Source organism: Pongo pygmaeus, chromosome 21 (genome assembly GCF_028885625.2).
Source record: "Pongo pygmaeus isolate AG05252 chromosome 21, NHGRI_mPonPyg2-v2.0_pri, whole genome shotgun sequence".
NCBI lineage: Eukaryota > Metazoa > Chordata > Mammalia > Primates > Hominidae > Pongo > Pongo pygmaeus.
In genome coordinates this window covers 48271654-48299244 of record NC_072394.2, presented here as the reverse complement: position 1 = coordinate 48299244, position 27591 = coordinate 48271654, and the positions used below count along the sequence as shown (strand labels likewise).

Below are 27591 nucleotides of genomic sequence, written 5' to 3'. Positions count from 1 at the left end.
TTAACATATTCATAATCTCAAATACTTGTTTTTTGTGGTGAGAACCTTTGAAATCTACTCTCTTAGTTATTTTGAAGTGCACAATATAATATTATTAACTATATTCACCACATTGTATTAATAGATCTTGAAAAAACCTTATTCTTCTAGTCTGAGGCTTTGTACCCTTTACAATCATCTCCCCATTTCCCCCAACACTCCAGCCTCTGGTAACCACCATTCTACTTTCTGCTTCTATGAGTTTGATTGTTTTAGATTGTACATATAAGTGAGAACATGTGGTATTTGTCTTTCTGTGTAGACTTATTTTAATTTAGGATAATGTTCTTCAGTTTCACCCACGTTGTCACAACTGACTGAATTTCCTTCTTTTTTATTTTTTCTCTGGAGTGTCTGGTTTATTGAAAATCCTGATCATGGAGCGGGAACCAAATTGTTGGGAACCGTAGGGCTGAACAGGAGAGGGATGTCCAAGTATCAGAAGGTAAAAGGAGGTCAGCTGAGCAGCCAGAGCAGCATTAGGACCAGGTTGAGCAGGATGAATTTCTTTTTTTTAAGGGCTGGATAGTATTCCATTGTACATAACTAAACACACATTTTCTTTATCCATTCATTTGTTGATGGACAGGCTGATTCCACAACTTGGCTATTGTGAATAGTTGATGCAATGAACATAGGAGTGCAGACATCTCTTCAACATACTGATTTCAATCGTTTGAGTAAATACCTAGAAGAAGTGGGATTGCTGGGTCATGTGTTAATTCTATTCTAATTTTTTGAGGTGCCTCTATAATGTTGTCCCTAATGTCTGTACTAATTTACATTCCTGTTAACAGTGTACAAGGGTTTCCTTTTCTCCACATCCTTGCCAACACTTGTTATTTTTCATTTTTTTGACAATGGCCATTCTGACAGGTGTGAGATTGTGTCCGGAATTGCTGGGTTCTTGGTCTCATTGACTTCAAGAATGAAGCTGCAGACCCTTGCGATGACTGTTAGTTTTTTTTTTTTTTTAAGACAGAGTCCCCCTCTGTCACCCAGGATGGAGTACAGTGGCGCGATCTCGGCTCACGGCCACCTCTGTCTTCTGGGTTCAAGCGATTCTCCTGTCTCAGCCTCCCGAGTAGCTGGGACTACAGGTGCGTGCCACCACGCCTGGCTAATTTTTTTGTATTTTTAGTAGAGATGGGGTTTCACTGTGTTAGCCAGGATGGTCTTCATCTCCTGACCTCTTGATCCATCCACGTTGGCCTCCCAAAGTGCTGGGATTACAGGCGTGAGTCACCACGCCTGGCCTGACTGTTACAGTTCTTAAAGGTGGCATGTCCGGAGTTTGTTCCTTCTGATGTTCGGATGTGTTCGAAGTTTCTTCCTTCTGGTGGGTTCGTGGTCTCGCTGGCTCAGGGGTGAAGCTGCAGACCTTTGTGGTGAGGGTTACAGCTCTTAAGGCGGCGTGTCCAGAGTTGTTCATTCCTCTGGGTAGGTTGGTGGTCTCGATGGCTTCAGGAGTGAAGCTACAGACCTTTGTGGTGAGTGTTATAGCTCATAAAGGCAGTCTGGACCAAACAGTGAGCAGTAGCAAGATTTATTGCAAAGAGCGAAAGAACAAAGCTTCCACAGTGTGGAAGGGGACCTGAGCAGGTTGCCACTGCTGGCTCGGGCAGCCTGCTTTTATTTTCTTATCTGGCCCCACCCACATCCTGCTGATTGGTCCATTTTACAGAGAGCTGATTGGTCTGTTTTACAGAGAGCTGATTGGTCCATTTTGACAGGGTGCCGATTGGTGCGTTTACAATCCCTGAGCTAGACACAAAAGTTCTCCATGTCCCCACTAGATTAGCTAGATACAGAGTGCTGATTGGTGTATTTACAAACCCTGAGCTAGACACACAGTGCTGACTGGTGCATTTACAAACCTTGAGCTAGATACAGAGTGCCGATTGGTGTATTCACAATCCCTTAGCTAGACATAAAGGTTATCCAAATCCCCACCAGATTAGCTAGATACAGAGTGCCAATTGGTGCATCCACAAACCCTGAGCTAGACACAGAGTGCTGATTGGTGTGTTTACAATCCCCTAGCTAGACATAAAGGTTCTCCAAGTCCCCACTAGACTCAGGAGCCCAGCTGGTTTCACCCAGTGGATCCCGCTCTGGGGCCGCAGGTGGAGCTGCCTGCCAGTCCCGCGCCATGGGCCCGCACTCCTCAGCCCTTGGGCGGTCGATAGGACCGGGAGCCATGGAGCAGGGGGTGGCGCCCATCAGGGAGGCTCTGGCTGTGTGGGAGCCCACCGTTGGGGGCTTAGGCATGGCGGGCTGCAGGTCCCGAGCCCTGCCTCTTGGGGAGGTGGCTGAGGCCCAGTGAGAATTTGAGTGCAGCGTAGGTGGGTTGGCAGCGCTGGGGGACCCGGCACACCTTCCGCAGCTGCTGGCCCAGGTGCTAAGTCCCTCATTGCCCAGGGCCAGCGGTACCAGCCGGCCACTCTGAGTGCAGGGCCCGCTGAGCCCATGCCCACCCGGAACTCGCACTGGCCCACAAGTGCCACATGCAGCCCTGATTCCTGCCCGCGCCTCTCCCTCCACACCACCCCGCAAGCAGAGGGAGCCAGCCCCAGCCTTGGCCAGCCCAGAGAGGGGCTCCCACAGTGCAGCGGCAGGCTGAAGGGCTTCTCAAGCACAGCCAGAGCAGATGCCGAGGCCAAGGAGGCACTGAGAGCGAGTGAGGGCCACCAGCATGTTGTCACCTCTCAAGATGATACTCATTGTGGTTTTAATTTGCATTTTTCTAATGGTTAGGAACATTGAGCTTTTTTTGTGTGTATCTGTTGGCCATGTGTGTGTCTTCTTTTGAGAAACATTCAGGTCCCTTGTCCATTTTTTAAATGGGGTTGTTTTCTTGCTAAAGAGTTGTTTGAATTCCTTATGTATTTTGAATATTAGCCCCTTATGAGATGCATGGCTTGCAGGTATTTTCTCCCAAATTGTAGAGCATCTGTTCACTCTGTTAGTTGTTTCTTTTATTGTGCAGAAGCTTCTTAGTTTAATGTAATCCCATTTGTCTATTTTTGCTTTAGTTGCCTGTGCTTTTGAGGTCAAATCTGAAAAATCATTGCCCAGACCAATGTCCTGTAGTTTTTTTCCCCTCTGTTTTCTTGTAGTAGTTTTACAGTTTCAGGTCTTATGTGTAAGTCTTTTTTTTTTTTTTGAGACAGAGTTTTGCTTTTGTTGAGCAGGCCAGAGTGCAGTGGCATGATCTCAGCTCACTGCAACCTCTGCCTCCCATTATGTGTATAAGTCTTTAACCCATTTTAGTTCATTTTTGTATATGGTGTGAGATAAGGGTCCAATTTCATTCTTCTACATTTGGATATCCAATTTTCCCAACACCATTTATTGGAGACTTTCCTTTTCCTATTGTGTATTTTTGGCACCTTTGTTGAATGTCAAATGACTGTATATGTATGAGTTCATTTCTGTGCTCTTTATTCTATTGGTCAATGTGTCTATTTTTATGTCAGTGCCATGCTGTTTAATTACTATCACTTTGTAGTATAGTTTGAAATTAGTAGTATGATGCCTCTACCTTTGTTTTTTTTTTTCCCTCATGATTGCCTTGGCTATTTTTTTTGTGGTTCCATATGAATTTTGGGATTTTTTTCTTATTTATGTGAAGAATGACGTTGGGATTTTGATAGAGATGGCAATGACTCTGTAAATTACTTTGGGTAGATGAATATTTCCACAATATTAATTCTTCCATCCCATAAACATGGGATATCTTTCCATTTATTTGTGTCTTCTTTAATTTCTTTCATTAATGTTTTATAGGGTTCCATGTACAGGTCTTTTATCTCCTTGGTTATGTTTATTTCTGATTATTTTATTCTTTAGTAGCTATTATAAATGGGATTGTTCTTTTGCTTTCTTTTTTGGATAGTTCATTATTAGTGTATAGAAATGCTAATGATCTTTTTGTGTTGATTTTGTATCCTACAACTTTACCATATTCATTTATTAGTTCTAACAGTTTTTTGGTGGAATCTTTAGGGTTTTTATATATAAGATTGTGTCATCAGCAAATACCAACAATTTTACTTGTTCCTTTCTTATTTGATGCCGTTTTTCCCCTCTTGACTAATTGCTCTGGCTGGGACTTTCAATAATATGTTGAATAGAAGTAGGAAGAATGGACATCCTTGTCTTGTTCTGGATTTCAGAGGAAAGGCTTTCAATTTTTCACTGTTTAGTATAATGTTAGCTAAGTACTTGTCATATATGGCCTTTATTGTGTTGAGATCTATTCCTTTTATGCCCAATTTGTTGAGAGTTTTTTTTTTTTAATCATGAAAGGATGTTGAGCCATTTTAAAGTTGTTATTTATGACTGGTATCTGGAACCTTTTGTATACTACTCATGGTTTTGTATTAAGTAGATAAATTCATTTTTTCTCGTGAAACTTTATTTTTTAATTCCCCCCAACTTTATTGAGGTATAATTGATGAATAAAAATTGTATATATTTGAGGTTTACAATGTAGTATTTTAATATATATGTGTGTATATATATACTATATACACACATACATACATATACACATTGCAAAGTGATTACCACGATCAAAATAATTAACATATCTATCACCTCATGTAGTTTTTTTGTGGTGAGAACATTTAAACTTTATACTCTTAGTTCGATGCTCTGAATCTTTGTATACCCTCAAATACGTATGTTGAAGTCCTAACTCCAAGGTGATAGTATTAGGAGACGGGACTTTTTGGGAGGTGATTATGTCATGAGGTCAGAGCCCTAAGTAATGGGATTAGTGCCCTTCTAAAATGAGCCTAAGTGAGCTTGTTTACCTGTTCTACCATGTGAGAGCACAGGGAGAAGTTACCATTTATGAACTAAGAAATAGTTCTGGTCTTACCAGATCTCAAATCTGCTGGCACCTTGATTTTAGACTTAGACTTAGATCTTAGATCGTAGATTTCTCAGTCTTCAGAACTGTGAGAAATTTCTATTGCTTATAAGCCATCCAATCTATTGTATTTTGCTATAACAGCCCAAACAAGCCCAAATGAACTTGTTCTCATTCATTTCATGTGGTGGGGGCAACAGATTTTTGGGCAGTGGATAAGGGTCTGCCCATGTCATAAAGTACTTTGAAGAAGAAAGATTGGAAAATTTGTTTCAAGGAATTTTAGGCTGGAAATTTTGTATAACAGGAGGGACTTCCACCTTCTGACTATCTAGTTTGCTAAGACACTGATTTGTTACCATGCTTGAAGGGAATCACTCCATAGGTCAGCTAAGTGATTTGTTCTTTTAATAAAGACTCCTTTACAAGTAGCTGTACACCCACATCCTGGGCTTGAGAAACAGCTCTGTGGGTTGCTCCTGGCAGACATACCTCCAGATTGGCTGAGCAACTGCATGCCAGTGCTCCCAGCCAGAATAACAGCTCTGTGGCCCCAACCCCAAGTTGGTTGACCCACCTGAGAAACACATGCACTCCCCACCTGAGAAAGCCTAGGAAGCCCATTTCTGGCAAAGTTCACCACTATTATCACAAACTGTCTCAGCCTAGGCCACTGAGAAACTCACAAACACTATTAGTGTGGATTAAAGTAGAAGAAACTAAATGGATACTATACTACTGCATCCACCTAGAACCAAGGCCAATGAACTCCACTGAACCAACACCCATGAAAATGAATAAGTCAGGCCGGGCGCAGTGGCTCATGCCTGTAATCGCAGCACTTTGGGAGGCTGAGGTGGGTGGATCACGAGGTCAGGAGATTGAGACCATCCTGGCTAACATGGTGAAACCCCGTCTCTACTAAAAATTACAAAATATTAGCCAGGCGTGGTGGCGGGTGCCTGTAGTCCCAGCTACTCAGGAGGCTGAGGCAGGAGAATGGCGTGAACCTGGGAGGCGGAGCTTGCAGTCAGCTGAGATCGTGCCACTGCACTCCAGCCTGGGCGACAGAGACAGACTCCTTCTCAAAAAAAAAAAAATGAAGAAGAAATAAGATCTTACACAGACAAAAAGTAAGAACTCATTACTACTAGACTGGCCTTACATGAACTGCTCAAGGGAGTCTTATATCTGGAAGTGAAAAGACAATAACCACCATCATGAAAACATAAAATGATAAAACTCACTAGTAGAGCCAATACACAAAGGAGAAAGAGAATCAAATCTTATCACTACAGAAAACCACCTACCTGCAAAAATAAACAATAAGAGAGAAAGTAAGGAACAAAGGAACTACAAAAGAACCAGAAAACAATCAACAAAATGGCAAGAGTAAGTCCTCACCTATCAATAATAACCTTGAGTGGTAAATTAATTAATTTCCCCGTTTAAAAGGTTTAGACTAGTTGAATGGATAAAAAACAAAACCCAACTATATGATGCCTACAAGAAACTCACCTCAGCTGTAAAGACACACATAGACTGAAGTGAAGGAATGGAAAAAGCTAATCTATGCCAAGGGAAGCAAAAGCAAGGAATAGCTCTACTTAGATAAAACAGACTTCAAGTAAAATCTATAGACAAAGAAGGACATTATATAATAATAAAGGAATAAATTTAGTAAGATAATATAACAATTGTAAATGTATATGCACCCAATACCACAGCACTCATATTTATAAAGCAAATATTATTAGATCTAAAGGGATAGTCCCCAATACAATAATCACTGGGGATTTCAACACCCCACTTTCAGCATTGGACTGATATCTAAACAGCAAATCAACAAAAAAACTTAGGTTTAAAACTGTACCATAGACCAAATGAACTTAACAGACATTTATGGAACATTTCATCCTGTAGCTGAACAATACACATTCTTTTCTTTGGCATGTGGAACATTCTTCAGGACTGATCATATGTTAGGACATGAAACAGGTCTCAAAGAGTTTAAAAAAATTGGAATCATATCAGGTATCTTATATGACCAAAATGAATAAAACTAGACATCAATAAGATGAGGAACATTTGAAACTATGTAAACTCATGGAAATTAAACAACATGCTCCTGAATGGGTGAAGGAAGAAATTAAGAATGAAATTAAATAATTCCTTGAAACAGTGCTGCAGTGAACATATGCGTGCATGGATCTTTATAATAGAATGATTTATATTCCTTTGGGTATATACCCAGTAATGGGATTGCTGGGTCAAGTGGTATTTCTGCCTCTAGGTCTTTGAGAAATTACCACACTCGCTTCCATAATGGTTGAGCTAATTGAATTCCCACCAACAGTGTAAAAGCATTCTTATTTCTCTGCAACCTCTCCAGCATTGCCATTCTGACTAGTATGAGATGGTATCTTACTGTGGTTTTGATTTTCATTTCTCTAATGATCAGTGATGTTGAGCTTTTTTACATATATTTGTTGGCTACATATTATATCTTCTTTTGAGAAGTGTCTGTTCATGTCCTTTGCCCACTTTTTAATAGGATTGTTTGTTTTTTTCTTGTAAGTTTAAGTGTTTTGTAGATTTTTGATATTAGGCCTTTGTCAGATGGCTAGATTGCAAAAATTTACTCCATTTCGGTAAGTTGCCTGTTCAGTCTGATGATAGTTTCTTTTGCCGTGCAGAAGTTCGTTAGTTTAATTGGATCTCATTTGTCAATTTTTGCTTTTGTTGCAATTGCTTTTTTTTTTTTGTTATTTATTTATTTTTGTTGCAATTGCTTTTGGCAATTTCACCATGAAATCTTTGCCTATGCCTATGTCCTAAATGGTATTGCCTAGATTTTCTTCTAGGGTTTTTATAGTTTGGGGTTTTACATTTAAATCTTTAATACATCTTGAGTTAATTCTTGTATGAGGTGTAGGGAAAGAGTCCAGTGTCAATTTTCTGCATATGGCTAGCCAGTTCTCCCAGCACCATTTACTAAATAGGGAATCCTTTTCTCATTGCTTTTTTTTTTGGTCAGGTTTGTCAAAGATCAGATGGTTGTAGTTGTGTGGTCTCATTTCTGAGTTCTCTATTCTGTTCCATTGTTCTATGTGTCTGTTCTTGTACCAGTGCCATGCTGTTTTGGTTATTGTAGCCTTGTAGTATAGTTTGAAGTCTGGTAACATAATGCCTCCAGCTTTGTTCTTTTTGCATAAGATTTCCTTGGCTATTCGGACTCTTCTTTGGTTCCATATGAATTTTAAAATAGTTTTTTTCTAATTTTATCAAGAATATCAATGGTAGTTTAATGCGAATAGCATTGAATCTATAAATTACTCTGGGCAATATGGCCATTTTCACAATATTGATTTTTTTCTATCCATGAGCATGGAATGTTTGTCCATTTTTCGTGTCCTGTCTGATTTCCTTGAGCAGTGGTTTGTGCTAGGAATCCAGGCTTGAACCACTGAGCCCAGCCTCCTTCTTATGCCTTTGCACTTTAATAGCTTAGCTCCCCAAAGCCCAGCTCTTTTAACTTGTGCTGCTCTTGGTGGATTCAAGGGTGGTTGTGGTGGTGGTAGATAATTCCAGAGAAGAGACTTTGCAGTGATACAACCTGGGCTTCCTTACTCCATTTGCTTCTTCCTAAATAACATTATTTCTCTATCTTCCTCCCCCCACCTCCAACCAGAGAAAATATCTACACTTCTGTCCTAGATGTATTTTCTAGGAACCTTTCTTCCTCTTAGTTTTAGTCACATAAACCTTAGTGTATATAAGAGGAAGAGAAAACAGTAAACTCTGAGTCTGGCTAGCTCAGTTGCACCTGTTTTTATGCTTCTCACTTCTTTTATGCTTTTATACTTCTCTAGCTGGACTCTGGAACGACCATTATGTTATCTCAAACACCCTTGTGGTATTTTGTGGCTGTTAGTGATTTGGCAAGAGAGCAGGCAATGACTGATCCAGATCTTTGTGGTGGGGAGAACAACACAACTCAAAAGCCTCAAAAGCTCTTACTCAACTCATTATCTCACTTTTGATGCTCAGCAATCTGTACTGGGCATCTATTTCCTTTTCTCACCAGGATACAATTGCCTTCTTTCCTCAGAGGATTCTTAGTCTTGACTTTATTCATATCTGTACACCCCTTTTTTACTTCTCTGACTTTTCAAGGAGTTGGCTAAAGTAGGAAGCAAACAGGCTCCCGAAATATGCTATCTTGTCCCTGAAAGACTGTCTGCTTCTGGGACACCCAGTTTCACGATTCATAAGAGGAAAATCTCAGAACTTCTATGTATGTGGACTAACTGGATTAGTCTCATCTCTATTATTTTAGGGTCTTGCAGCTGGCTGGGCTCAAGAATGATCTATAATTTTAGGATCTTCATGGAAGTTGAAATATACCAGAATCAACTGGGTTATTAGCACTTTACCTGCTCAGAGTAAACCCTGTCTGGTTGAGGGTATGATCTTGTAGTTACCATAATTTTTGCAGAAAAGCATCTTAATTTAGGGTGTTGATCTTCCTAGTCTTAAGATGGAGCAGAGATCAGGCTTGTGTGTCTAGTTATGGTCTCACTGGTTTACAATGTTGGCCCTAGCTTCCACTGTTCCAGGTTGTGATTCACAGGTGAGGGATTGGTTTTGTCTGTAAGATGGACACGGTAGGTATGCAGAAGGTAATAACAGGTGCCAGGATAGGTTTTCCTACTTCAGTGCAGGTTCAGTTTGGATGCCTGAAAAAATTCAGAGGTGAAGTAGTCAACCTGTAAATCTTACAGCTAGGCTGATCATGGCCATGCCAAACCTTGTAGCATTATATGCAGAAGATTTGGGAACCTGTGTTTGGATAATCATTTTTTGGTAGCTGAAACATAGTCACCGGACTGAAGTTGAGGATTCTTTTCCAGAAGGACTGACTATAATCAAGTCAAATAGCAATGACAGAGGTCCATATAATTACTCCTAAACAGGGACCAGGTTGGGAGGTAATTAAACTAATTGGGGGACTTGAATCAGGAAACACGACAAAGAAAAATTTGTTATGAGTGCAGGGACATTTCACATAAGTGTGCAGTTCGCTGCTAGGTTTGATTTCAAGATCAAAAGGAAGTATAGGTTTGGTACTTTGGTTCCACTAACCAGTTCAATTTGACAGGGGAGATGATGCAAACCTGTGCAGACTTGTCAAACCTGAAACAGTTTAGCAGTTTAGGATAAATGAAGCTAAGTGTGCATATGTAAGGGATGGCTCAGGAGTGAGGGGGAAATCAATGGATGGGACCAGCTGACATTTCAGCTCTGCAAATCTAGATAAGACAAGTGGAGAGAAATTAAGAGAGCCAGGGCTGACAGAAAGACTCTTTCATTCTAATGATCATACAGTTAATTTCTAGGAAAGACAAAACTAGGGTCAGGAAAATAGCAAACAGATGGAAGCTGAAAGTGTTATGGAAATATTACAAAGATTTCAAAATCAGTCTGAATTTTCTTGTGTCTTTATTTCGGATGGTGCAGCAGACAACTTCATGAGTTCACATCCTCTCACCTCCTGTTTAAGCAAAGGAAAGAAAAACCCAAATCGGTGTTACAGGTTTTGGAAGGTCTCCCTGGATTAATGTAGGTCATTTTTTATCCTAGGGAAAGCACAGAGGATGCCTTCTATCTCAATGTTTCCCCTATTTTATTGATTAATCTTTCACTTTTTCATTCACTTAACACTTAATCATTGCTTAGTATGTGCCAGGCACTGAAAAGATCCACTAGGAATATAAAATAAACAAAACAACATTTCTGCCTTCTAGTTACTCCCAAGGCCACTCTCCAGCCAGTTCTCCTGGGAATCAGCCAAAACACAGCCCTGTTAGGCACCATTGACCTTCTATTTCCAATGATTGGGAAATAGTCAAGCATGGGCTGGGAGCTTAGTTGTATAAAGCAGCAAGTTGCTATGAAGAGTTCAAAGGTATGAGAGTGCAAGAATTTGGTTTGGGTGACCTTGTCCATGTAAGATGGTCAAGACCATTGTGACTGTCAGCTCTGGTTAGAAACCTTGCTATGCCATTTAATAATGTGACCTCAAGATGCTTGGTTACTTGTACTGTACTTGGTTTCTTCATCTGTCACATAAAAATAATGATATACATCTACCTTGATATATATATATATATATATATATATATATATTTTTTTTTTTTTTTTTTTTTAGATGGAGTCTCACTCTGTCTCCCAGGCTGGAGTGCAGTGGCATGATCTTGGCTCACTGCAAGCTCTGCCTCCCGGGTTCATGCCATTCTCCTGCCTCAGTCTCCCGAGTAGCTGGGACTACAGGCGCCCGCCACCACGCCTGGCAAATTTTTCGTATTTTTGGTAGAGACGAGGTTTCACCGTGTTAGCCAGGATGGTCTCGATCTCCTGACCTTGTGATCCACCTGCCTCGGCCTCTCAAAGTACTGGGATTATAGGCGTGAGCCACCACACCTGGCCCTACCTTGATATAATTTTAAATTATATCAATAGATGTTAATTGCTTAGTGCAGTGCCTGACACACAGTAATTGTCCAATAGATGGTGGCTATTATTTTCTCTCTGGGCATTTGATTTCCTAACTGCAAAATGAGCAAATGATCCTGACAGCCCACCCAAATATGGGGTTTTTTTTGTTTGTTTTAGATGGAGTTTTGCTCTTATTGCCCAGGCTGGAGTGCAATGGATGGCGCGATCTCGGCTCACTGCAACCTCTGCCTCCTGGGTTCAAGCGATTCTCCTGCCTCAGCCTCCCGAGTAGCTGGGATTACAGGCATGCGACACCATGCCTGGCTAATTTTGTATTTTTAGTAAAGATGGGGTTTCTCCATGTTGGTCAGGCTGGTCTTGAACTCCTGACCTCAGGTGATACACCCACCTCGGCCTCCCAAAGTGCTGGGATTACAGGCATGAGCCACTGCGCCTGGCCAACCCAACTATTAAAACTTCTTGTTTGAGCAATCCTCCCTCTTCCCACTCCAAGCAAGGTTAGCCCCTGATCAATTTTCTCTATCTTAGGATGTCAAAACCTCTTCTTTTACTACCCCCAAGGACCAAGGACAGGATTAGATTCCTTACGGTGGTTTGTATGTTGCAACACAGGCTACTTCACATTCTATTTTAAGCTTGAAGTTGTTAAGGTTGCCATTACAGCCGGAGAAGACAAAAGATTCACATCTTTTGGAGGTTCTGTTGTAGAAATATCTAAAGTGAATTTCATAGCAGCTTCCAAAATTCATGTCCAATTTGCAGGGATCTGCATGAGAGGTTCCCATTGAGTTAGCGGGAATTGGTTAAGACTCAGCTGGAGAACTTGTCTTTATGGGCCCTTAAAAATTCCTACGTTTAGCCTGGAACTATTCTTATATTCAAGGACTCCAAAAGACATGTGGTTTTCTCTTGGAATTAGAGTTACTTGGAAAAGTTGCCCTTGCATAATGCAAATTGGTTACAATTCCAGGTTGTTGTCATGAGCAGTATATTGGAAAAGGAGAAGTAGTGATCAGTGAAAAAGGAGGTTCCACTACTAGCTTGGGCAGGGCGATGAGCTTCCCTACATTTCCTATCTTAACAGTTTATTAAAGTACAGTATCCTCCTGCTTCCCCACATCATCTTCCTTTCCTTTTAATTGCCCACATAGGACATGCAATTCAGAGCGCCTCCTCCCCAGTTTTCATACATTCACTATACTACCTATACTTCAAAATTTAAGTAACCGTGCCTGCTGCTATCCTCAAAGCAGGATGCATACTAAAATGCTAAAATGCATAACCTTGGGGTGATGCTCTTTCATCCTCATACCCCATCATCTTCTCCTTTCTTGCCTTCTCAGAGGCAAACCCTCTGTTTTTATTGTTAAGAGTTGGGCAGTAAGTGGTTGGAACAGCCACAATCATGGTTGTATTGACAATCCACCTTACTCAAGCAGCCAGCCTGGAATTTACTCTCTGGTAAAGTTATATGCATAATCTTATTTCATACTCACAAATACCCTCTGCAGCAGGCACTTTTCTGATCTGATCTTCATTTTACACACAGGGAAACTGAGACTAAGAGAATGATAAGTGGTTGAGTGACTTGTCCAAGGGCACGCATCTGCTAAGTGAACAGGTCCAGAACTTGGAGTGTCTGACTTATGGTATAAACTGTGCTACTTTCTCATCCCCTGGAAGCGCTGAGCCTTCACACACTATCTATGGAAGAAAGTCTCATTGCCTCTCACATTTACATTGTGAGCTCCTCTAAACAGGAATCATCTGTCCGAGAGTTCTGTATATGTCCATAGCCCAGATACTGAAAATGTCTTAATTTGCTCTGTCTCCAACCCCCTTTCTCTCTCATCCCAGTACATACTCTTCAATGGTCTGGGATCTTTGAAATTTGTCACAAAACCTCTGATTCAAAATACTTCCAGTCCTTTGGACCTCTTATAAAAGAGGTCTCCCTCTGGAAAGGACTTTGTGTCATTTCTGTTTTTTCTCATCAAACATCCAAAGGACCCCTAGTGTAAGCAATGCCCTGAGTCAAGGGACTAAGTGTGTATGGGTATTGCCATGAAAGGAAGACCTTCCTGGACTACCTAGATAACACACTTTTCTCCCAATACCTTCTCTCTCATTCATAATTGACCTTTGGATTTATTTTCTGCCTTAGCTTCATACCTTTGAGATCTCCACATATCTTCTCAGCAATTTTATTAACACCACCCAATAACAGGGTATTCAATGAGCAGAAGATGAAGAATCTTAGAAGAAATCCCAGCTTGGCAGACTTCATGGTGCAGCAAGCAGCAGGCAGGATAGTTGTGGTATCACCTGATGTTATATTTTGGGCTTGATACTTGAGACGGTTGAGCCCACCTACCCCAAGGGCCAGGACTGGACATTACTAGGTGTGGAGTTGAACAGTGAGTGCTTGGGTACCCAGCCATGAAGCTGAAGGCCCCAAACTGATTAGACCCTTGATAGTGAGTCCTATGTTCATCTAGAAGCAATAGAAACTTAAGGATCAGAGCTTCTGCATATATTTAATCATGAAGGGTAGAATCATCAGAGCAAGGAATTAAAAAAGGATTTCTTCCTTTCTCTTTTTGACTTTTTATGCACAGAAGAAACTAATCATGGCACAAGAGAAAGAGTGCAATAGCACTATAATAATAGTAACAGGGTTAGTTATAACCTAGAGTACTACTTAATTCCAGGTGCTATTTTTAAGTAATTTGTATATACTTTATCATCATATACACCCTATGAAGTAAGTACAGTTATTACCATCATTTAAGGATGAAATGGAGACAGAGATTAGGTTACATGTACATGGTCACTCATTTATTATGTGGTAGAGACAAGATTTGAACTTTGCTTCAGAGTTTTTGTTCTTAGTCACACTACACTATGTTATATAGGAACATGAGGACATCTTGGATCTGTTTTCTCCTAAAAGTTTTGAAATTTTGGCTTATCTTTACACCCTAAAACCACCTGATGTTGATTTTTTGATAAGGTATAACATAAGGATCCTTTTTCATTTTTCAGTGGTCCCAGACCTATTTATTAATGAGTTCCTCTTCTATTTAACTGCAAAATAATTTTGCTTAATTACTTGGGATTGCTTCTGAGCTCTTTATTTCACTCCACTGTATACCCCCACTCCAAAGCCACACTTAATCTCTTGAACTTTGTTTATCTTAGGATTTTGTATTTTCATATAAATTTTAGTCAGTTTATCAAGTTATTCAAAAGACCTGTTTCGGGCCAGGCATGGTAGCTCATGCCTGTAATCCCAGCACTTTGGGAGGCTGAGGCGGGTGAATCACATGAGGTTAGGAGTTGGAGACCAGCCTGGTCAACATGGCAAAACCCCGTCTCTACTAAAAATACAAAAATTAGCTGGTTATGGTGGTGAGTTTCTGTAATCCCAGCTACTTGGGAGGCTGCGGCATGAGAATTGCTTGAACTGGGAGGCAGAGGTTGTAGTGAGCTGAGACTGTGCCATTGCACTCCAGCCTGGGTGGCAGAGCAAGACTCTGACCGAAAAAAAACAAAAACAAAAGACCTATTTTGGATATTCATTTGAATTGCATTGGATCTACAAATCAATTGGAAAAGAATGATATCCTTATAATATTGTCTTTGATATATATATATTTCCATCTATTTTGACTTTCATTAATATTTTAAAGAAAGGTTTATGACATTTCTCATGCAGGTGTTACAATCTTATTTATATTTTTAATATTATTGTAAATGCTATCTTTTAAAAAAATTTTCAACTTTTATTTTAAGTTCAGCGGTACATGTGCAGGATGTGCAGGTTTGTTACATACATAAACCATGTGTGCCATGGTGATTTGCTGCACAGATCATCCCTACACCTAGGTATTAAGTCCAGCATTCACCAGGTATTCTTGATGTTCTCCCTCTCCCTACCATCCCCATGATGTGCTCCAATGTGTGTTGATCCCCTTATGTGTCCATGTGTTCTCATCATTCAGCTACCACTTGTAAGTGAGAACATGCAGTGTTTGGTTTTCTGCTCCTGTGTTAGTTTGCTGAGGATAACTGCTTCGAGCTCCATCCATATCCCTGCAAAGGACATAATCTCATTTCTTTTTATGGCTGCATAGAATTCCATGGTGTATATATATAGAACATCATATATGTACATATATGTCTATATCTATATATCTATATCTATATCTATATATCTATATCTATATCTATATATCTATATCTATATATCTATATCTATATCTATATATCTATATCTATATATCTATATCTAATCTGTATCACATTTTCTTTATCCAGTCTATCATTGATGGGCATTTGGATTGATTCCTTGTCTTTGCTATTGTGAATAGTGCTGCAATGAACATATGCATGCATGTGTCTTTATAATAGAATGATTTATGTTTCTTTGGGTATATACCCAGTAATGGGATTATTGGGTCAGATGGTATTTCTGCCTCTAGATCTTTGAGGAATCTCCACACTGTTTTCTACAATGGTTGAACTAATGTACACTCCCACCAACAGTGTAAAAGTGTTCCTTTTTCTCTGCAACCTCTCCAGCATCTGTGTGTGTTTTTTTTGTTTTTTTTTTTTTACTTTTTAATAATCACCATTCTGACTGGTATGAGATGGTATCTCATTGTGGTTTTGATTTTCATTTCTCTAATGATCAGTGATGTTGAGCCTTGTTTCATATGTTTGTTGGCCACATATATGTCTTCTTTTGAGAAGTGACTGTTCATGTCCTTTACCCACTTTTTAAGGGGATTGTTTGTTTTTTCTTATAAATTTGTTTAAGTTCCTTGTAGACTCTGGATACTAGACCTTTGTCAGATGGATAGGTTGCAAAAATATATTCCATTTCTGTAGGTTGTCTGTTCACTCTGATGATAGTTTCTTTTGCTGCGCAGAAGCTCTTTAGTTTAATTAGATCCCAGTTGTCAATTTTTGCTTTTGTTGCAATTGCTTTCGTGTTTTCATCACGAAATATTTGCCCATGCCTATGTCTTGAATGATATTGCCTAGATTTTCTTCTAGGGGTTTTATAGTTTTGGGTTTTACATTTAAGTCTTTACTCCATCTTGAGTTAATTCTTGTATGCAATATAAGGAAGGGGTCTAGTTTCAATTTTCTGCATATGGCTAGCCAGTTTTTTCAGCACCATTTGTTAAATAGGGAACCCTTTTCTCATTGCTTGTTTTTGTCAGGTTTGCTGAAGATCAGATGGTTGTAGATGTGCAGTCTTATTACTGAGTTCCCTCTGTTTCGTTCCATTTTTCTATGTGTCTGTTCTTGTACCAGTACCATGCTGTTTTAGTTATTGTAGCCTTGTAGTATAGTTTGAAGTTGGGTAGCATGATGCCTCTGGCTTTGTTCTTTTTGCTTAGGATTGTCTTGGCTGTTCAGGCTCTTTTTTTGGTTCCATATGAATTTTAAAAAAGATTTTTCTAATTCTGTCAAGAATGTCAATGGTAGTTTAATGGGAATAGCATTGAATCTATAAATTACTTTGGGTAATATGGCCGTTTTCACAACATTGATTCTTCCTATCCATGAGCGTGGAATGTTTTTCCATTTTTTTTGTGTCCTCTGTGATTTCCTTGAGCAGTGGTTTGTGGTTCTCCTTGAAGAAGCCCTTCACTTGTTAGCTGTATTCCTAGGTATTTTATTCTTTTTGTGGCAATTGTGAATGGGAGTTCATTTATGATTTGGCTCTCTGCTTGCCTGTTTTTGGTATATAGGAATGCTAGCATTTTTTGCACTCAGATTTTGTATCCTGAGAGTTTGCTAAAGTTGCTTATCAGGTTAAGATGCTTTTGGGCTAAGACGATGGGGTTTTCTACATCTTAGGATTATGTCATCTGCAAACAAAGATAATTTGACTTCCTCTCTTCCTGTTTGAATGTGCTTTATTTCTTTCTCTTGCCTGATTGTCCTGGCCAGAACTTCCAAGACTATATTGAATAAGGAGTGATGAGAGAGGGTATCCTTTTCTTGTGCTTGTTTTCAAGGGGGAATGCTTCCAGCTTTTGCCCATTCAGTATGATATTGGCTGTGGGTTTGTCATATATGGCTCTTATTATTTTGAGGTATTTTCCTTCAATATCTAGTTCATTGAGGATTTTTAACATGAAGGGATGTTGAATTTTATTGAAGGCCTTTTCTGTGTTTATTGAGATAATCATGTGGTTTTTGTCTTTAGCTGTGTTTATGTGATGAATCACATTTATTGATTTGCATATGTTGAACTAATGCTGCATCCTGGGGATGAAGCCAACTTGATCATGGTGGATAAGCTTTTTGATGTGCTGCTGGATTTGGTTTGCCAGTATTTTATTGAGGACTTTTGCATCAATGTTCATCAGGGATATTGGTCTGAAGTCTTCTTTTTTTGTTGTATCTCTGCCAGGTTTTGGTGTCAGGATGATGTTGGCCTCATAAAATGAGTTAGGGAGGAGTCCCTCCTTTTCAGTTTTTTGGAATAGTTTCAGTAGAAACGGTACCAGCTTTTCTTTTTCTTTTTTCTTTTCCTTTTTTTTTTTTTTTTTTTTTTTGAGATGGAGTCTCACTCTGTCACCCAGGCTGGAATGCAGTGGTGTGATTTCGGCTCACTGCAACCTCTGCCTCCCAGGTTCAAGTGATTCTCCTGTCTCAGCCCCCCTGAGTATCTGGGATTACAGGTATGCATCACCATGCGTGGCTAGTTTTTGTATTTTTAGTACAGACCTGCCTCAGCCTCTGATTACAGATTACAGATGTGAGCCACCGTGCCTGGCTGGTATTACAGATGTGTAATTGTTGGGATTACAGATGTGAGCTACCGTGCCTGACTGGTGTCAGCTTTTCTTTGTGCCCCTGGTAGAATTCAGCTGTGAATCCATCTGGTCCTGGGCTTTTTTTGTTGTTGTTGTTGATAGGCTGTTTATTACTGTCTCAGTTTCAGAACTCGTTATTGGTCTAGTCAGTGTTTCGATTTCTTCCTGGTTCAGTCTTGGGAGGGTGTATGTGTCCAGGAATTTATCAATTTCTTCTGGATTTTCTATTTTATGTGCATAGAGATGTTTATAGTATTCTCAAATGGTAGTTTATATTTCTGTGGGGTCAGTGGTGATGTCTCCCTTATCATTTCTAATTGTGTTTATTTGATTCTTCTCTCTTTTCTTCTTTATTAGTCTATCTTGCAGTCTATCAATTTTATTGATTTTTTTTTCAAAAATCATCTCCCGGACTTGTTCATTTTTTTGAAGGGGTTTTTTGTGTCTCTGTCTCCTTCAGTTCAGCTCTGATTTTGGTTATTTCTTGTTTTCTTCTAGTTTTGGGGTTTGTTTGCTTTTGGTTCTCTGCTTCTTTTAGTTGTAATGTTAGATTGTTAACTTGAGATCTTTCTAGGTTTTTGAAGTGGGCATTTAGTGCTATAAATTTCCCTCTCAACACTGCTTTAGCTGGATCCTAGAGATTCTGGTATGTTGTTTCTTGGTTCTCATTAGTTTCAAAGAACTTCTTGATTGCTGCCTTAATCTTATCATTTACCCAGTAGTCATTCAGGAGCAGATTGTTCAATTTCCATGTAGTTGTGTTGTTTTGAGTGAATTTCTTAATCTTGAATCCTAATTTGATTGTGCTGTGGTCTGAGAGACTGTTTGTTATGATTTCAGTTCTTTTGCATTTGTTGAGGATTGTTTTACTTTTGATTGTGTAATCAATTTTGGAGTAAGTGCCATGTGGTGATGAGAGGAATGCATATTCTGTTGTTTTTGGGTGGAATGTTCTGTAGATATCTATCAGGTCTGCTTGATTCAGAGCTGAGTTCAAGTCCTGAATATCTTTATTAATTTTCTGTCTCGATAATCTGTCTAATATTGTCAGTGGGGGGTTAAAGTCTCCCACTATTATTGTGTGGGAGTCTAAGTCTCTTCATAGGTCTCTAAGAACTTGCTTTATGAATCTGGGTGGTCCTGTATTGGGTGCATATATATTTAGGGTAATTAACTCTTCTTGTTGAATTGAACCCTTTACCATTATATAGTGCCCTTTTTTGTCTTTTTAAAGTCTTTTTTAGTTTGAAGTCTGTTTTCTCAGAAACTAGGATTGCAACCCCTGCTTTTTTCTGTTTTCCAATTGTTTGGTAAATTTTCCTCCCTCCCTTTATTTTGAACCCATGTGTGTCTTTGCATGTGAGACAGCATATTGAGGGGTCTTGGCTCTTTATCCAGCTTGCCACTCTGTGTCTTTTAATTGGGGGCATTTAGCCATTCACATTTAAGGTTAGCATTATGTGTGAATTTGATCCTGTCATCATGATGCTAGCTGGTTATTTTGCAGACTTGTTTATATGGTTGCTTCATAGTGTCAGTGGTCTGTGTACTTCAGTGTGTTTTTGTAGTGGCTGGTAATGGTTTTTCCTTCCTATATTTAGTGCTTCCTTCCTTCCTTGCAAGGTGCTTTTGCAAGACAGGCCTGGTGGTGATGAATTCTCTCAGCATTTCCTTGTCTGAAAAGAATCTTATTTCTCCTTTGCTTATGAAGTTTAGTTTGGCAAGACATGAAATTCTAGGCTGGAAATTTTTTTCTTTAAGAATGTTGAATATTGGCCTCCAATCTCTTCTGGCTTGTAGGGTTTCTGCTGAAAGGTTCACTGTTAGTCTGATGGACTTTCCTTTGAAGGTGACCTGGCTGCCCTTAACATTTTTCTTTCATTTTGACCTTGGAGAATCTGATAATTATGTTTCTTGGGGTTGATCTTCTCATGGGGTATCTTAGTGGGGCTCTCTGCATTTCCTGAATTTGAATGTTGGCCTGTCTTGCTAGGTTGGGGAAGTTCTCATGGATGATATCCTGAAGTATGTTTTCCAACTTGATTCCATTCTCTCCATCTCTTTCAGGTAACCCAATCAGTTGTAGGTTCAGTTTTTTTTTTCAAGACAGAGTTTCATTCTTACACCCAGGCTGGAGTGAAGTGGCGCAATCTTGGCTCACTGCAATCTCTGCCCCCTGGGTTCAAGCGATTCTCCTGCCTCTGCTTCCTGAGTAGCTGGGATTACAAGCACCTGCCACCATGCCAAGCTAATTTTTGCATTTTTAGTAGAAATGGGGTTTCACCATGTTGGCCAGGCTGGTCTCGAACTCCTGACCTCAGGTGATCCACCCACCTCAGTCTCTCAAAGTCCTAGGGTTACAGGTGTGAGCCACCGTGCCCGGCCGGTTCAGTCTTTTTATATAATCCCATATTTCTCAGAGTTTTTATTCATTGCTTTTCATTCTTTTTTCTCTATTCTTGTCTGCCTCTGTTATTTCAGATAGATAGTCTTCAGGCTCTGAGATCCTGTCCTCTGCTTGGTCTGTTCTGCTATTGATACTTGTGATTGCATTGTGAAGTTCTCGTGTTGTATTTTATAGCTCCATCAGGTCAGTTATGTTCTTCTCTAAACTGGCTTCTCTGGTTGTCAGCTCCTGTGTTGTTTTATCATGATTCCTAGCTTCTTTGCATTGGGTTACAACATGCTCCTTTGCTCAGCAAAGTTCATTATTACCCACCTTCTGAAGCCTCATCTCATCTGTCATCTCAGCCTCAGCCCAGTTCTGTGCCCTTGCTAGAAAGGTGTTGTGGTCATTTGGAGAAGAGGCATTCTTGCTTTTTGAGTGTTCAGCATTTTTGCATTGATTTTTTTCTCTTATTTGTGGGCTTATCTACCTTAGATTTTCTGTGGTTGCTGACCTTTGAGTGGGGTTTTTTGGTGGGGTTTTTGTTGTTGTTGTTTTCTGTTTGTTTGTTTTTCTTTTAACAGGACACTGTTAGCACCTGTAGGGCTGCTGTGGCTTTCTAGGGGTCCACTCCAGACCTTAGTTGCCTTGGCTTTTCCTGTAACTCTAGGTATCACCAGTGAAGGCTGCAAAACAGCAAAGCCCGCTTCTCCTCTGGAAGCTCCATCCCAGGGGGTACTGACCTGTTGCTGGCCTGAATGCTCCTGTAGGATGTGTCTGGAGACCCCTGTTAGGAGGTCTCACCCAGTCAGGAGGAATGAGATCAGGGACCTGCTTACAGAAGCAGTCTGGCTGCTTTTTGGTAGAGCAGGTGTGCTGTGTTGGTGGGGACCCTTCCTTGTCTGGACCAGCTAGACTCTCCAGAGCTGGTAGGCTGGAACAGCTGAGTCAACTCAACTGCAGAGATGGTGGCCACCCCTCCCTCTAGGAGCTCCATCCCAGGGAGAGATTGGAATTCTGTCCATATAAGCCTGGCTGGGGTGACTGAGGGCTCCCAGCAGGGAGGCCCCACCCAGTGAGGAGGAATGGATCAGGGTCCTGCTTAAAGAAGCAGTCTGTCACAATCTGGCAAAGTAGGTGTGCTGCATAGAAGGGGACTAGTCCAGACTGCCTTGACTGTCCAGAGCTGGCAGGCTGAAATAGTAGTTGACCAAACTGCAGAAATGGCAGCCACCCCTCCCCCCAGGTCCTGGAAAATCCCACAGTCTCAGGCAGACTCCGCCTACTGCCACTGTGGCTGGAACTCCAAGCCAGCAGGTCCCAACTTGTGAGGTGCTGTGGAAATGGGGCCTGCAGAATGATGCTGCTTGGCTCCCTGGATTCAGCCACCTTCCTAGGGGAATATACAGATGGATCTGCCCCCTTGTTGGGGATCCTGGGGCCAGAGTATGCAGAACTCCTGGGTCTCTGTGTGTGCTGGAGTGCTGCTCTGCTGATACTCCACACAGCTCTGTGTATTAAATCCAAGGCACTGGTCATGTAGGCTCATGAGGGGATCTCGTCATCTGCAGGTTGCAAAGATCTGTAGGAGAAGTGTGGTTTCCCAGGCAGGGTCGCACAATCACTCACTGCCTCCCTTGTTTGGGATGGGGGTTCCTTTGGCTCCATGTTGCTCCAGGTGGGCCATCACCCTACCCTGCTTTTCTTCGCTCTCCATGGGTTGAGCTGATTGCTTAGTCAGTCCCAATGTGAGAACCTGGATACTTCATTGAAGGTGGTGAATTCACTTGCTGTTCTCCTTCCTCGGCAGTGCTGTGACTGCAGCTGCCTCTAATTGGCCATCTTAAATGGTATCTTTAAACATTATATTTCTATTTTTTTCTGATGTACAAAAATGCAATTCATTTTATATATTAATCTTATATCTAGTCACCTTCCTATATTCTCTTGTTATTTCTAAATAATTTGTATGTGGTTCTCTTTGCCTTCTACAAAAATAGGCAGTTATCATCTGTGACTAATGATGGTTTTGTGCCTTCTATTCCAATTATGAATGCTTTAAATTTTTATTTTTTAACATTGCTCTAGCTAGAATGTTTAGTACATTGTGGAATAGAAGCAGTGTAGTCATCCCTGTCTTTTTTTTTGCAGATTTTAAGGGAATGCTTCTAACAGTTTCACCATTAAGAATGATGTATACTGTGGGTTTTATTTTTAAAAAAATACCTACACTTTATCTTGTTAAAGATATTCCCTTATATTCCCAGTGTGTTAAAAATGTAAACTGTCAAAATTTGAATTTTATAAAACTATTTTTTGCATCTGTTGGGATAATCACATGGCTTTTATATTGTTATACAGTGAATTGTATTCATAGGTTTTTCTCATTTTTACTCTTGTATTTCTGGGATAAAGTTGCTTATGTTAAATAATCTTTTTATACACTACTGAATTTAGTTTGCTAATATGCTCTATAAGATTTTTCTGTCTACGTTTGTGAGTTAGATTGGCCAGTAATTTTCATTTCTCATGCTCTCCTTATTTGGTTTGAGCACTGAGAATATATTGGCCTCAAAGACTGAATTCAGGAATAGTCATTTCTAGTCTCTGGATGATTTCATATAAGATTGAAATGGTTTATTCCTTGAAGATTTGATTGAATTTTTCTGAAAATCATGTGGACTTGGTGTTTTCTGTTTTAGGAGATTGTTTCTACTTAGTAAACCTGTTTAATGGCTTCCTAGTCCTCCTTCTTCTTTTTTTTTTTTGAAATGGAGTCTCGCTCTGTCGTCCAGGCTGGAGTGTGGTGGCATGATCTTGGCTTACTGCAAACTCTGCCCCCTGGGTTCAAGCAATTCTCCTGCCTCAGCCTCCTGAGTAGCTGGGATTACAGGCATGCACCACTATGCCTGGCTAATTTTTGTATTTTTAGTAGAGGTGGGGTTTCACCATGTTGGCCAGGCTGGTCTCGAACTCCTGACCTCATGATCTGCCTGCCTTGGCCTCCCAAAGTGCTGGGATTACAGGCGTAAGCCACTGTGCCCAGCCCCTATTCTTTCTTTTTTCAAATTTTATTTTATTGTGGTAAAGGCACTTAACATGAAGTTGACTGTTTTAACATATTTTTAAGTGTATGATACTTTTTCATTGACTATAGGTACAGTGTTGTATACTAGATCCCTAGAGCTTATTTCTTTTGCTTGACTGAAACTTTGTGCCTGTTAATTACTAATTACCCATTTCACCTCCACCCAGTCCCTGGCAACCACTGTTCCACTGTTGATTCTATAAATTTGACTATTTTAGATACTTCATATAAGTGGAGTCATGAAGTATTTATCTTCCTGTGACTGGCTTTTTTCACTTAGCATAATGTCCTCAAGGTTCATCTATGTTGTAACATATTGCAGAATTTCCTTTTTTGAAAGGCTGAATAGTATTCCATTGTATGCGTATACTACATTTCAAAAAATGCCCTTATCTGTCAATGTACGTAAGATTGTTTTTACATCTTGGCTGTTGTGACTAGTGCTGCAATGAACATAGAAGTGCTAAGTGCTAATATCTCTTTGAGATCCTGATTTCAATAATTTTGAATAAATATTCAAAAGTGGGATTAGTGGATCATATGGTAGTTCTATTTTTAATTTTAAAAGGAACATTCACTCTGTTTTCCATAGTGGCTGCATCATTTTGAATTCCCACTAATGGCGTGCAAGGGTTTCCTTTTCTCCACATCCTTGCCAACACTTACCTTTTGACTTTTTGATAATAGGCACCTGGCAGGTGTGATGTGATAGCTCATGTGGTTTTGATTTGCATTTTCCTAATGATTAATGATGTTGAACATCTTTTCATAGACTTGTTGACCATTTGTATGTCTTTGAGAAAATGTCTATTTGGGGCTTTTACTATTTTTTAATTGGGTTTTTTTTTGTTATTGAGTTGTAGGAGTTCCTTATATATTCTGCATATTAACTGTTATCAGATGTATTTTTAACAAAGATTTCTCCATTCCATAGGTTGCATTTTCATTTTGTTGTTTCCTTTGCTGTACAGAAAATGTAGTCTCCCTTGTTTATTTGTGTTTTTGTTTCTTGTGCTTTTGGTTTCAAATAAAAAAAAAAATCATCATCCAGACCAATGGAACTTTGTCCCTACGTTTTCTTCTAAGAGTTTTACAGTTTCAGGTCTTATGTTTAAGTCTTTAGTCCATTTTGAATTGATTTTTGTGTATGGTGTAAGTTTTCCTAACATCATTTACTGAAGAGATTATCCTTTCCTCATTGTGTATTCTTGGTGCCTTTGTTGGAAGTTAGTTGACTATACATGCATGGATTTAATTCTGGGCTCTCTATTCTGTTTTGTTGCCATATGTGTCTGTTTTTATGCTAGTACCACACTGTTTGGATTACTGTAGTTTTGCAATATAGTTTAAAATCATGACGTGTGATGCTTCCAGCTTTGTTCTTTTTTGCTCAGAATTTCTTTAGCTATTCAGTGTCTTTTGTGGCTCACATGAATTTTAGGATTGTTTTTTCTATTTCTGTGAAAAATATCTTTGGAATTTTGATAGAGATTGCATTGAATCTGTAGAGTAATTTGAGCATTATGAACATTTTAACAATATTAATTTCTCCAACTCATGAACATGGGATATCTTTTCATTTTTTGTGTGTCATCTATAATTTCTTTTATCAATATTCTATAGTTTTTAGTGTACAGATCCTTCACCTCTGGTTATATTTACTCTTATTTTATTCTTTTTGATGCTATTGTAAATGGGATTATTTTTCTTGATTTCTTTTATGGATAGTTTGTAGTTAATGTAGAGAAATTCAACTAATTTTTATATATTGATTATTTTATCCTGCACCTTTATTGAATTTGTTTATTAGTTCTAACATTTTTATTATTGAGTCTTTAGAGTTTTGTATACATAAGATGCTATCTGTAAACAAAGACAATTTTCCTATTGTCTCTGTTTCCTTCTCCTTTCACACTTGGATGCCTTTTATTTCTTTTTCTTGCCTAATTGTTCTGGATAGGATTTCAAGTATTTTGTTGAATAGAAGTGGTGAGAGTGGGCATCCTTGTCTTATTCCTGATCTTACAGGCAAAGCTTTTAGCTTTTCATTATTGAGTATGATATTAGCTATGGGCTTGTTATATATGGCCTTTATTATATAGAGATACATGTCTTGTATACCTAATTTGTTGAGAATTTTTATTACGAAAAAAATGTTGAATTTTTCTCAAGTGCTTTTCTTTTCATTCTTTTTGAGACAGAGTTTTACTCTTTCATCCAGGCTGGAGTGAAGTAGCATGATCTCGGCTCACTGCAACCTCCACCCCCTGGGTTCAAGCAATTCTCCTGCCTCAATATTTTAGCATTTTATCCTTTCTCCCCTCATTAAAAGGTACTTACTTATTGAGCTCCTACTATATTTCAGTAACTATTCTCAATGTTGTGTATATAGAGATGACTTAAACAAGGTTTTGTCCTCAAAACTTGTATACGAGTCTTGGCTCTGAACCTGGGAAGCAGAACCCAAGAACAAACAAGATTTCACCTTCAAAATTGTAAATTCCATTCCTAAGACAGCCAAACCCACCTTTCCCAGCAAACCTAAAATTATGTTGGATTGTTGACTAAGCACTTATAGGAGACAATGACAGAGTCACAAGGGTGCTCTCCAGAGGGCCATAGTCTTCATATTATTCATATTTATCTTCTTCCCCGGTGACAGCAAGAAAAAGAGACTCTTCTTTCGTTGTGTCTCCCAAGTCTCCTTATTGACTTGGTATAGCCCCTACTGAACTACTGATCTTTCACCATCTCTGCTGGGATGGACTGAGAAGAGAACTCCCAGCAAGAATTTGCAAGATATCTATAAACATCGTTATTTTTTGAACAGTTTTATTCTGGCTTCATTGTGGCCAAATTCTTGTCTCTTAGCTTTTTATCTTTATTCACTCCCCTGGGGAAGAGTTGGACTATCGATTAGAGCATCTTTTCCAAGATTCCCCATGCCTGTCACTTGTTCTTAATAAACTAAATAAACTCATGATTGGCTGAAGCATCCCTTCAAGATTTCATCCTGGAGGGTCAGCCTGTCCTGTGTGGTTGTGTGTCAGGTACTGTGTGTCAGTCCAGCCATGTTCCCTTCAAAGCAAGTTGATACTGCTGAGTTACTGGTTACTTAATTAAGCCTCCCAACCACCAGACTACAATCAAGAACTTAGTATCACAAATTACCTAAGGTAAGTGGTGTTATCTCTATTTTAAGCATGAAAAATTCAAGTTTTGAAGAATTTAGATGATTTGCCATACTAGCACAACTATGGTTAAGTGAGAAGTCATGATGTATAGATTATATTCACTGATGAAGGGGTGAAAATCCATTTTTCTTCTTCCTTAATGCCATTCTTTATATCTCACCCTTTGCAGTAAGTCCTGAAAATGTTAATCATAACCATTCATATTTCTGTCACAGTGCATACAACATATTTTTATGCATATTATTTAATCTTTTTGTATAGTCTTGTGAAAATGAAGAACAATTGCTTATGCTGTTTTCCTAATGAGGAACACAAGGCTCACTGGTACAGAGTTGGAAGTAATGGAGGCAAGCAGAGAAAGGCCCAGGCTTTGTGGAGCTTGATGCTTGTATAATTATGGATACCTTGTTTTAGAAAAATAATGCAGAACTACTAATACAAAATTAGACACGTAAGTGAATATTTGAAATGAAAAAGAAATTGCAACAAATTACAAACTTACAAAAGCTTACGAATACATCAAATATCATGAATCCCAGAAAAATAACACTTTATTCTTATTATTTTAAATACCTTTATAATACCTTTTTAATATTTTATGGCTGATTATTTTTGATTGTCTCTTCTTATGACTATAATTTTTATAT

At 39.3% G+C, this 27591-nt stretch overlaps 2 protein-coding genes across 3 annotated transcripts in view; one reads left to right on the top strand and one right to left on the bottom strand.

Moving 5' to 3' along the window:
* Window positions 1-27591, top strand: part of WFDC3 (WAP four-disulfide core domain 3) — a 93288-nt gene that overhangs the window by 48030 nt on the left and 17667 nt on the right. The window lies entirely within an intron of this gene.
* On the bottom strand, window positions 10271-13745 carry SPINT4 (serine peptidase inhibitor, Kunitz type 4). The gene is made up of 3 exons (XM_054467640.1): window positions 13610-13745; window positions 12026-12203; window positions 10271-10472 (listed from the first exon to the last, which is right to left on the bottom strand). The coding sequence occupies exons 1-3, from the start codon at window positions 13722-13724 to the stop codon at window positions 10466-10468; spliced, it is 300 nt and encodes a 99-aa protein (XP_054323615.1). The 5' UTR covers window positions 13725-13745; the 3' UTR covers window positions 10271-10465.

Coding starts and splice junctions, on each gene's coding strand:
- SPINT4 (XM_054467640.1), bottom strand. CDS start 13,724: ATGAAGTCTGCCAAGCTGGGATTTCTTCTAAGATTCTTCATCTTCTGC. Junction 12,204..13,609: donor GATATGTGGAGATCTCAAAG/GTATGAAGCTAA, acceptor CCTCTCATGCAG/ATCCCTGCAAATTGGACATG.